Source organism: Phlebotomus papatasi, chromosome 1, assembly GCF_024763615.1.
Source record: "Phlebotomus papatasi isolate M1 chromosome 1, Ppap_2.1, whole genome shotgun sequence".
NCBI classification, from domain to species: domain Eukaryota; kingdom Metazoa; phylum Arthropoda; class Insecta; order Diptera; family Psychodidae; genus Phlebotomus; species Phlebotomus papatasi.
In genome coordinates, this window is record NC_077222.1 from 35,855,290 (window position 1) to 35,867,516 (window position 12,227).

At 35.1% G+C, this 12,227-nt stretch overlaps 1 protein-coding gene across 1 annotated transcript; it reads right to left on the reverse strand.

Annotated features, from left to right (window-relative positions):
• Window positions 1-229: 229 nt before the first annotated feature.
• Window positions 230-11,162, reverse strand: LOC129798959 (PX domain-containing protein kinase-like protein). Its single transcript, XM_055842492.1, has 4 exons — window positions 10,872-11,162; window positions 10,597-10,785; window positions 9,264-10,496; window positions 230-1,525 (listed from the first exon to the last, which is right to left on the reverse strand). Exons 1-4 carry the CDS (start codon window positions 10,971-10,973, stop codon window positions 1,232-1,234), a joined length of 1,818 nt encoding a protein of 605 aa, XP_055698467.1. The 5' UTR covers window positions 10,974-11,162; the 3' UTR covers window positions 230-1,231.
• Window positions 11,163-12,227: the final 1,065 nt, after the last annotated feature.

Consider the following 12,227-nt stretch of genomic DNA (forward strand, 5'->3'; position numbering starts at 1 on the left):
TAAGTGTATGATATTTTTTAAGGGGATTTTTTTTTACACTCAAAGGAGATAAAGGAGATTATTATTCTCATTTTTGTTTTACTAGATAAGAATTTCATTATAATTTTGGTTTTGGTAAGACAATTTGACACAACAATTATAAGAACGATTTCTTACTATTCTTTTTTAATTTTCTTTAAAATTAATTCTTCAGCAAATGACTTTTCAATTTCTTCATATCAAATCTCAATTTTTAGTGATTTTTTTGTTTGTTTAAATTTCATTAAAGTGCAGTCTTATTTATTTAATTATTTTCTTTACTCTTTCTCTCTACTAATCTCCTTATGTTTTACCTACTCCAAATGCACAATATTATACCATTGAAATTCTCCTTCTCTTTTCTTTTTTTTTTCTTTTTGTAAGATCCATAGGAAATTTGATATTTCATTTTATCAATTTTTATTACGCAAGAGAACAAACATGCAAATTTTATCATGCTAAGTGTCGTGAATGAAACAGATATTTGTAAAAATGGGCAAATAAAAGAACAATTTACACACAGAGATGACTTTTATATAAAAAATTCTCACATTTTGTGACTCAGTTTAAAAAAAAAAAAGAAGTACAAATATGATAAAAAGGTATCCAATTACGCGAGAATGAGGCTGAGGAAAGAAATATACAAACGTTTATGGGTGGCTAGAGGAGCAACATTGTCTCATTTTTCCGAGCCACTGGTAACGATGAAAGCAACTTCATTTTTAGTGCCTTTTGATTTACATTTTGTCGTGTTTTTTTTACTCGCATCTTCTTCTATTTTCTTTTTCACCTTAAATATTTGAGAATTCTTTTTGCATATAGACTTCCACTTACAATGAAGTGCTAAGCACATTATTTGAGTATATTTTGCAAATAATCTCATAATTTTGTGCCTGTTTTTTTTTTTTGCTGAAGAAGAAAAGAAAGCATTTACTCTGCTTCTCTTTCCATCTTTCTTGTTATATCTCTGAAAACCTTGCGCAATTGCCTGATTATGTTTCTCATCGATTTGCATTGTTTTATGTTGTTGTTATCTTTATGTTTGTCATCTTAAAGTTTGCCTCTTTTTTTTTAGAACTACATTTAAAATTGGTCCAAATGTAACCTTTGACATGCAACATTATCTTGGATTGATTCAAGAAAAATTCTTTTAGAGCATTTGCGCTGAAATATCTTCACCTACCTGTCTTTGAGCTCCTTCTCCTGATCCTCCTCAATCATCTGAAGCCACTCTCCTCAACGAGGATTTGTTGAACTTGCAGATAGAGTCCAGGAGAGCAAATCTACCCCGTTCTCCACTCGTGCTTGGCCTCAGGTCATCCGTCGTGCGTGAGAGATTTGGCAGCGATGGCGGTGGCGGTGGAGGCATCGGCGAGTCCGTTCCGTGGGACGTCGAGACGCTATTAGCACTGTCTGACCGCGTGAGGGTCAATGGAGTCGCTGGTGGTCCATTCTGCAGTTGCAACGACGTTTGTTGCCTCAATTTTGACTGTTTCTGTTCCATTTTCTGCTTAAATAAATCGCCACAAACAAAAATAAATAAACCAAATAGAAGAAAAAACTATAAAAGATATTTCTATATTTAAATTTACTTAAATAAAATACAAAAAAAAATGTTTATAGCTTTCCCGCATTTAGTGATTTCCCCGTATTATTGGTTTATTTCATTGAGAATTTCCAGGAATTTCCCATAACACATTCTAATACTTTGTGAATTCTCAAGAAAAAATCTATTTTAAGAATTTATATCATCAGGGACGTGAAAAATTCCATATGCAAAGTTATCAACTGGACAAAAGTTCTGTCACCCCAAAAGAGATAAAAAAATTAAAGTGGACTATCTCAGATCTAATAAAGATGGCAAAGCGTTCCAGCTTTGCAGAATGCTCGAACTCACGAGATAGAGCTCACCGCGAATTAGTTATTTTTGCATAATCTTTTTGTATCACTGATCTACTAGAGATCAAATTGATTCATAAATTACAAAAGCATTTGAAAATCAAAAAATCGGTATTTAACCGATTCATTACCGATGAAGACCGATGCAGCCGGGTTCTAAATTGCAATACTTTTCCAAAAAATCCAAATTTAACCAAATCGGTTGAAAAATGGACCCTCCAAATTGGTTGACCTTTGACCTTCAATAATTCAAAATGGCGAATTTTCCAAATTTTCCGGTCATAGGTATGTTTGGGCTAAATGTTCGCCTGGACTTGCTCTCAAACATATCCAAAAATAATTGAAAAAGCTTGGGCCTCAAAATTGGCGAAAAAAACCGAAAAGAAACCGAAAAAACATTATTTTTAGAGAATATTAATTATTGGGGATGTAAAATTATTCAAAAATCGGTACTTAACCGGTTCATTACCGATGCAGCCGACTGCTCTCTCTTTGAGTTCGAGCAGTAAAAAAGTACACAATGTCAAAAATATTTTATCAGAACGAAGTATTATCACAATCAAACATTGCTTAAGAGCCGTGTAATTAATCAAAAGTCTTGATTTCCACTATGGAATTTGTTCCAAAGATAAAATTATTAGATTTAGCATGTTTGAAGGAGTTTCAGACTAGAAAGTTTAATCTCATTCTTGAATGTCCTAAATTCTAAACAGCTAGCAGGACCACTCTTGAGCCTACTCTGGCCTGAATATTCTAAATGATTAATTGCTCTTACTCTGCTATCTAAAGCATTACATGTTATAAAATACTAAGCGAAAAACGATAAAAATACGCACTTCATATAAATTTCTCTACACAGAAAAAACAATTTCCAAAATAGTTCGTAAATGTTTGTGAATCCTTACTGTGGAAATGCTCATAAATCGTACAACCCACTAAGTTCGTAAAACTATGTACTTTTTCACAAAAATGGTTCATAACAAACATTTTTGTTCTTTCAAAACCATTTGTTCGTACATTTTTGTTCGTCTGACAAAACTTTACGAACAAATCACAAAATTTTACAAATATTTTTCTTTGTGTTTACAAATATTTAGTAGCAAATGTTTGTGAAAGAATAAAAAGCGCTCGTCATGTGCGCAAATTACGATAAAAATCTGTGAAAAAATACAAACTTTTACGAACTTTTTGGTCAACTATATGATTTATGAGCATTTTGTAGGTCTCTAGTAGGAATCCACAAACATTTATGAACAATTTAACGATTTTTTTTCTGAGTAATGGCCTCTATATACTAGCGAAATTTATATCCATATTGAAGACTTTTTTTCCACACAAGCATAGAGAATTTGCTTCAATATGGACATAAATTTCTCTTGTGTGTAGAGGCCAGAATGGAGCTCGCCACCGAAAATCGGAATTCAATTGTCTTTTACCTTTTGGCTTTTAAGATCAAACACCGTTACTTGACCAATTCATTATCGATTAGAATCAATTAAATCAATCCAATACCTTTCAATTAAATCCACTCTTCACCAAATCAATTGATAAATAAGCCCTAATATTAAATTCTCTTACTTTTAGGCATAGTTATTTGACATATAAAATGCTCTATTAAAGTGGGAAAATTACTAGAAGATGGAAAAAACACAGAAAAATGCACCATTTTAGGTGCTCTTTTTCAAAAAATTTTTAAAAAATATACTTTAATTTCATCGTAGGTGCTTGATATGTTCACAAGAGTTATAGAGGATGAAATTACGCGTCAGTTTAGCTTTATGTGACTACCACCGGATAATTAGGACCGGAGATATGAATTTTTGAATTTTATAAAACAGCAAAAAACAAAAAATGCTTTTCCAAAAAAATCTAGAGGTGACCCGGGCAAACAGATTGCAGATTTGAGGTCCTTAAATGACCCTCTAACAAGTTTTGGCACTCTCGTCAAAGACACCCACAAAAAGGTAAATTTTGTCGCACCATAAATCTTTTTAAATTGATAACATACCCGTAATAGAACTAAAAACTGTTCGAAAAAATAATTCACGGAGAGCTCTATCTCGTAAGATCCAGCATTTCGCAAAGCTGCGACGCTTTGATATCTCTTTCTCTTATTCAAGCGTTACTACTCTATTTAGGTATTTATTGTCAATCACATTAAATATAATTTGATTTTCATAAGTTTTCATAAGAATATTTTCAACGGAAGCAATGACATGGCATACGAAAGTTTAGTCAGTCTTCATCAAGGTTACAGAACTCGTGCATATATTAAATTGGTGAAAATTATATGATACAAAACAAAATTATAGGAATACATCTTTTCCAAACCGCTATTTTAATATGACTTTGAATATTTTTAGCACTTTTTTGCACTGGATATTGATTGTTATGATAATGTTAAACATCATTCTCCTTGTTTAAAAAATTATGGCATTTCAAATAAATAATCTTCTATTTGATCCCAAAACGATGGACAAAATGACAAATTAAATGATTTAAAATTCATTACTCAGTCAATAAATAATACATCAAAATCGCCCCGATAAACTGCACTCCCACTGTAAAATGCCTCATCCTCCCCAAAAATAAGCCCATCTCTTCGATTAACGATTTTCCTCTTGGTTCGCGTGACAACAGCAAGGGCTTTTCGGTCGGAAGCTTCATAGATAAACCCATTCCATAATTAATGAATCATCCCCAAAACTCCTCCATAAATGGTCAAATCGTCAAATTGTTTGATAAAAATTGGACAAGACGGGTAATCCCTATGAGAGATTTATCGATGTTGGCGGCTTTGATGGATTTCTCTCACTTTACTCTCTCTTTCTCTCTCACTCTCTCGCGAGTTCACCAACATTTTTGGGGCGGAAATCGATGATTTATTCAGTGAATAGAAAAGGTCATTCATATCCCGAGACATGAGGAAATTCAGACGATTTACTTTGGGAATAAACTTCCTCTATCAATGAAATTTTGACGATTCCAAGAGGAATTTTGTAGATTCTACCCTGCCAATTCTTATTAAATAGCACTTTATATAAATGTTCATATATATAAAGGCACAATATAATGCTTAAAAGGAAGTGCATTAAAATATGTATTGTAAAGGAAATGTTCTGATTCACTCTTCTTCGAGAAGATTCCCCTCTATAGAAGGTGAATTAATTGAACTGATACGCTTTTTGGATATTTAACATTTCAGCTTTGGATTAAAAAAATTTAATTTTCAACACTTTTTTATAAATTTTTTAAGATAAAAAAAATAGAAGCCTATTGATAAATCGAATTTTACTACTTTAAATATTCTGCATTATAAAACTTATAAGCAGACTTTTCCATCGATTTATCAATGAGGTGGAAAGGAACACTAAGACGGCGATGGACGCACTGCAAAAACTGAACTGTTTTGAATATGGGATAATTTCATTTAATTTCTCATACCTTCGATAGACCTTTTAGATAAATAAAATTTCATGAAAACAAAATTCACTCCCCTTTCTTTCTCCAAAGATTTACATAACGGTCTCGACAGACTTGAGGATTAACCGAGACGGCTTAGCGCAATTATGTACGCAATAGTGTTTAAACAACTTTTCCATAATTTCCCACTATGCCGTCTCTCGGCTTAAGTCGTAAGTCTATCTAGAGCATAAGTCTTTCTCACTCTTTCGGTATCAGAATTGAACTAAACTAAATTAAATTTGATGTGATGTTCACAGGAAGAAGAAGAATAGGAAAGAGTGGGTCAGACATATGCAAAACTTTTATCAAAGAAAGGGATGCAAATTTAGACTTTAAGAAATTTTCCTGATCTAAAAGTGTTCCGGGATCATCATGAAAAAATCTTTTTTATTCGGAATAAAAAAAAACTTTTGTACTATCTAAGAATCCTCCTAAGGAAAATAAAATCATATTTGCTAAATAAAAATGTCAAATGCTAAACAAAAATGTCAGTAAAAATGTTGAAATGATCACTAAAATAGAATTTGATCAATAAGACAATTATATTTAGTCAAAAAATCAAATTTAATCAATAAATCGATTTATAATGGCTCCGGTACATCTTTTAGATCGAGAAAATTTCGTTAAGACAAAATTCACATCCCTTTCTTCCTCAAAGGTTCTAAATAAATGTCTATCCTGCTCTTTTGCACCCTTCTTTTTCTTTTGAACATCACACCAAATTATATTTAGTTTAGCCCAATTTTGAGTCAGAAAGAATGGGATACACTTATGCAAATTTTAAAAGAAAAAAGGGATGCAAATTTCGATTTCATAAAATAAAAGAGTTTTGTCAACTCTGGAATACCTTTTAGATTAGGAAAATTTCATAACATCAAAATCCACACTCGTTCCTGAAATGTTTTGCATATTATTCCACATTTTCTCAGACTCATTTTTTTAACGTCGCAACAAATATAATTTGATTTCATCCAAATTTAAGAATGGAACAAAAAAATATACATATGTAAAACATTTTAGAAAGAGAGGAATATGAATTTTGGTTTCGTGAAATTGTCTTGATCTAAATTGTGTGCTTCTGGCTCAAATAAATCAAACTTGACCTGAACAAAAATTCAATGTTGTTTAACAAAAATCTTAATATTTATTTAAAAAACAAGGAATATTAGTTACTACAACTCCGGCACACCTTTTAGATCAAGAAAATTTCATTAAATCAAAATTCACATCCCTCTTTTGGAAGATTTTGCAAGAGTCTTCTTTCGTACTCTTCTTTATTTATGCCTCCGGCACACCTTTTAGATCGGTAAAATTTCATGAAAGTAAAATTCGTGTGGCTTTCTTTACCGAAAGACTTGCATAAGTCTATCCCACTCTTTCCGATTCGAAATTAGACTGAACTAAATTTAATTTGATCTGATGTTAAAAGGAAGAAGAAGAGTATGAAAGAATAAGATACACATATGCAAAACTTTTAAGAAAAAAATGGATGTAAATTTTGACTTTATGAAATTTTCCCAATCTAAAAGGTGTGCCGGAAATTTAATTTAGTTCAGTCCAATTTTGAGTGTGAAAAAATGAAGAGGAATGCGAATTTTGATTTCATGAAATTATCCCGATCTAAAATGTGTACCGGAGGCATTATGTTTAACATTGAGTATAGCTCAATTACTTGCTCAATACAGAGGTATAAAAATCAAATTTGATTAAGAAATAAATCAAATTTTCTAAAAAAAAATAATTCAATTATAGTTTGTTAAAAAATGATTTTGATCTGTATATCAAATTTGGTAAAAATTTCAATTTTGTTCAGCAAATTTTTATTTTTATTTTTTTTTATTTTGTTTCCCTTTGTCAAAAATCCATGGAGATCTAATTTCCTTGATTTCAAAAATCTAAATTAGTCACGCAGCAAATTTGTTTGTCCACTAACCAAAATTTTTTTATGTCTCCGTCAAAGCTTTTTTGATTAGGAAAATTTCCTTAAATCAAAATCTTCATCCTTTTCTTTCTCAAAAATGCATTACATATGTCAATTGTACACTTTCGCACTCAAATCTAATTTCAATTTGCTCTGATGCTCACAACGAGAATTTTCAAACTTAAATGAATTTTGATTTCAGAAAAATTTCCTAATGCAAAAGCATGGTTGAGACATTACTGTCAAATAATACATTTGTTCCACCGTAAATTTGATCTTTTACTGATCGAAAATTGTTTTTACCATGGTCTTAAAAAATATTACTATTTATTGGCCCAAAATCGATTTACTGCCAAAATACTGCCCGTTTGTACTGCAGCATTAAGAAAATTATTTATCCATTTTTCACTGTCTTACTTTTTTCGTGGAGTTGAAAAGTATTAGATTTTTCGACATTGCTACCAAATTAATTTTTTTTATAAATCTTTTACACAATAAATTAGCAATAAAATAAAATACTCCTTATTAACAAATGCTACTGAACTAGTGACAGTACCATTTAGCAGAAGATTCAATTATTGCTGCAAATTATTTTTATAAGAAATTTATTTGTGCTTAAAATTTGAAAATAGGGAAAGTGTGCCAAATTTCGGCAAGCTTCTAATTTCAGCCACTTTGGGTGTAATTTCGGCCATGGAAATAAATTATTTTATATATGTTATCTTCGAATAGTCAATTAATTCATTTTGCTTTTAAATATTTATTCATTTTAGGATGTATTAACACAAAGACCGTTAAATATTAGGTATAATTTGAAATTAAATTGCGTTGTAAAAACTCAGTGTAGAAAGAGTCTTACAAAAAATGTGACAGATCGATTGCGTTTCTAGCAGTCTTACGATTTGTGGTGAAGTGCAAAAGGTTTTCCTTCGCTGTTTTTTATGAAAATTGATTAGTTTTCATTGAAGCAGAGGTGTGCAAAAACCGTTGAAACCGAATAACCGTCAAAATAAGTTTGTTATAGTAGGTTTTGACCATTGACGTACATGTTTTATTTGACGTTTATTCGGTTTCAACGGTTCTTGCACGCCTCTGCACTAAAGATTGTTTCTATTTAAGTTAATAGTGAATGAATCTTTAAATTTCGGGTAAAATTTCCCAGCTGGATCCTGTATTTCGCGTAAAAAAGTATATACTTTGTGAGCGTCTCTCCGGAGAGGTAGTGTTGCCTATTCCGGCAACATCTCTTGCTTTCCTAAATTTCTTATTCATTTTTTGTTTTTTTTTTCAATTTCTGAGTTCCACAATGTCCAGAGAAAAAAACCATAGCTTCTATTAAAAAGATGATGTGGAAAAGGCCTTGGAAGAGTTCAGGAAGGTCAAATTGCTACGGGAATCTGTGCGTAAATTTGAGATGCTACTCTTCAGGTCTTCAGGACAAATTACACGGAAGATCTCAGGGCTTGTGGGTCATATAAACGTATTAAACTAAATATTAAACTTGTTCCGTTTGACGTTTTGAAATTTTCTATCCGTTGCGTCACAAAAGGTGGTTAGAAAAAAAATGGCCGGTATTTCACTCAAAGTGGCCGGAATACTACCCAAAGCAATATCCATATTATTATTAATTTTTCAATATTTTAGGAAGTGATTTAAAGAAAACAAAGATGATAAACTAGTTTTCAAGGTTCCACAAAACCCTCCCGAAAGGGAAGTAACAAAAAATATCAACATGAATTAAAAATATTGCATTTCAAACTTAGGACTTCGATGCTTATATGCAACTATGCCGAAATTTGGCACACTTACCCTAATTGATTTAAAAAAAAATTATTAAGAAAAAAATATTTAGCTTCCATAAACTTCCAGTATCAGTTCAATTGATCAACGCTGTTCATTTCCCGACCACTTCAAAAGCCAATTTATAGATAAAATTGAAAGCTTCTGGTTTTGCACTCACCGCCTTGCTTTTGATTTTCTTCTTCTCCTCCTCCGAACTCATCCACTCCTGCACCCTCACAAGCCTCTTCTGATTCCTCACGGACTTCTGCTCATCCTTCAGCCGATGCTCAGCTTTCTGCAGAGACACTTTCAGCTGCTCTTTGGCACACGATGACCACTTGAGATGTGGCTTCGTGGTCTTTGTGGCCTTGGCTAGGATATCCTGGAAATTGGGCACGTGCTCCTGGAAGAATGCATGCTGGGCCACCTGATCGAGTGAAGGCAGACCATTTTTGCAGGAATCCTTGAGCAAGATGGATTCCAGAAGTTGTCGCAGGGAATCTGGACAGTCAGTAATTTGTCTGGCAACGGATTCCTGGAGCGGGTAGCCCATGGTCATCTCGTAGAGAAGATGACCGAAGGAGTAGACATCCACAGCCTCGAAGGTGTGAATTTTGGAGTGTTGCATGAAGAAGGGCCTATAGAAGGCTGGTACGCCCAAGATGAAGTTCTCAATGTCCAGGAGCCGGGCAGTTCCATTCACAATCACCACATTGCCCGCATGAACGTGCCCATTGGGCAGACCCTTGGAGTGCAGGAAGCGAATGGCCTCCAGGATCTGCCGGCCATAGAGGGCAACGTCCCGAAGGGGAAGTGGAGAGCGATTTTTGGGATTGCCGTATTTGGTGAGGAACGGGTTCACCGGCTGCACCGTACACAGCTGATCTTTGAGGCTACCGTGCGAGATGAACTTCCGGATCACCAGGGCCCCATTGTCGTTGCTCGTGACATAGTCCAGAGGCTGTATATAGGGATGTTGGATGCCACTGAGATTCTTGAGTGCAGCATGAATCTCACGGTCATCGACATACTTGTCGGGGCCATATTCTGTCCAGGCCAGAATGAGGTCCTGGACCGCCTCGGAGGTACTCCCATTGCCCACTGTAGAGCTCTGGGGACCAGTCCGGGCATGACTCTGTGAGACTGATTTAACCAGGTGCTTAGCCTGACCGGGGGAACTCCTGCCCCCGGGAACTTTCATCGTAACGCGAAAATAGTGCTTACGTAGACGCCACCCAATGGGTCCCAGACTCTGCCCCAGAGCATACTGCCCGTCTGCCCTCAAGCATAGCGAGGCATTCTGGAGGGCAAGATCATGGAATGGGGTGGAGTAGCTGTCTGGGTCGACAAACTTCTTTGTCGGGAGCGACGATGCCAGAATGGGATTCATTAGCACGTGATTGATGTACTCCTGCCAGATGAATTTTCCCAATATCAATTCCTCATTCCTCTGTTTCCCTCCCTCAAAAAGCCCCTCTAGAGATAACAGGAAAAACCTCTACCCCACTCACCTGCAATGCAACACGACGCTGAGCTATAAATTCCGGATGCATATTCCCCAGGATCTTCTTCCCGGGCAACTGCAGGTCAATCCCGGAAATCTGCAGGCACTTGTCCAGGTGCACAAAGTCATTGTATCGCCTCAGCAATCGCCAGGAATTCTCACTGAATGGGCCCCGCTGCACCCTCAGCACGTACTCCTGCAACACATCACATAGCCAATGAGACTACCGGATCACTCAAACTGGGGCGCTACACAGAGAGGCCCAAATCAATAAACACCAACCGTGTGTCCATTTACTTTCTGCGCCGTTTCAATGCAACATCGAATTTCTAATGTGTCATCGAGATTCACTTTGCGCTCGATTTTCTTCTCAAATATCGCCATTTGGGGCCAACACTGCAAGACATCTTCTCCCACCCATTCCACACACTTTTACAAACACTTTTCACCAATTTCCACAAGGTTTTTCACTGCAATTTTCACTGCACAATTCAACACGAAATCGGAGAGAGAAAATTTTTCATGCAATCAAAATGACACTAACCCGGTTGACTACGATTGCCATTGTGAAGTTCAGTGAGAGTACCAATATATATATGCCGTCGCGTAATTGGTAAAGTACTACTTACTTACACATTGCAAATCTTTTTTTTTTTTAATAAGCATAAACTGAAATTTGGGTGAAATTTAAATGCAGATACTGTCCAAAAAAAATTAAAAACAAAAAAAATTATTTAAGGTAAAGTATCCTCGAATCGACCGCCTCTTGACTCGACTACCCTGGGTTCCTTAAGTCGACCGGTGGAAATATTTATTCAATTTATTTATTTTTGCAATGCAGTAGACTCTCGCTAATTCGGCTCCTTTAACATCGGGCTACTTTTTAATTCGGGCAGCAGTTAAATTTGAAAAAAGTTTGTTGACATTTTTCAAGTTCGATTATGATTATCAAATGAAGCAAATATGCTCAAATTTGCCATGCGTTATCTCAGTTGTGATGTTATTAGGTGAGATTCTTAACAATCTCACCTACTATAATCCTAACAAAATTTCATGTCGTCCGATCGACCTCAAATTTGGCCAAAATGTGTTTCAGCACTTCCTGGTCACGAATATATATGTGGCTAACTTACGTTCCCGGCCGGCCGGCCGGCCGCTCTTTGGAGCTTAATAGCTCCTAAACTAAAAAAGATATCGACTTGCGGTTTTCGACAAAGGTTATATATCGGGTGAAAATTGCAACTTGGTGCATAGACCCCCCACCCCCCACCCCTCCTTCCGCCATTTTGAAGACCCCCCTTTTTTTGTTTTCTCAATAGCTCCGCCCCTATGGCATTCAGCGGACTCAAATTGTAGTATGTTATAGCTGGGCCATAGAGCTTTCCATCAATACCAAACTTAAGGTCCCCCGACCCCCCTGACCCGAGCTATAAGGGTCCAAAAAAAATTTCTTAAAATGGCCATAACTCCGGTTCTAATTGTCAGAATTTAAAAAGTGAGGGCTTTTAGGAAAGCTCTCGTGAAATGCCACTTCCCCTTCTAACATCGCAAGTTCATAAAACCACCGCTAGGGGCGCTTTTTTTAAAAAGAAAATTTTTAAATCTTAAAAGTTAAATAACTCAAAAATTCCATTGTGC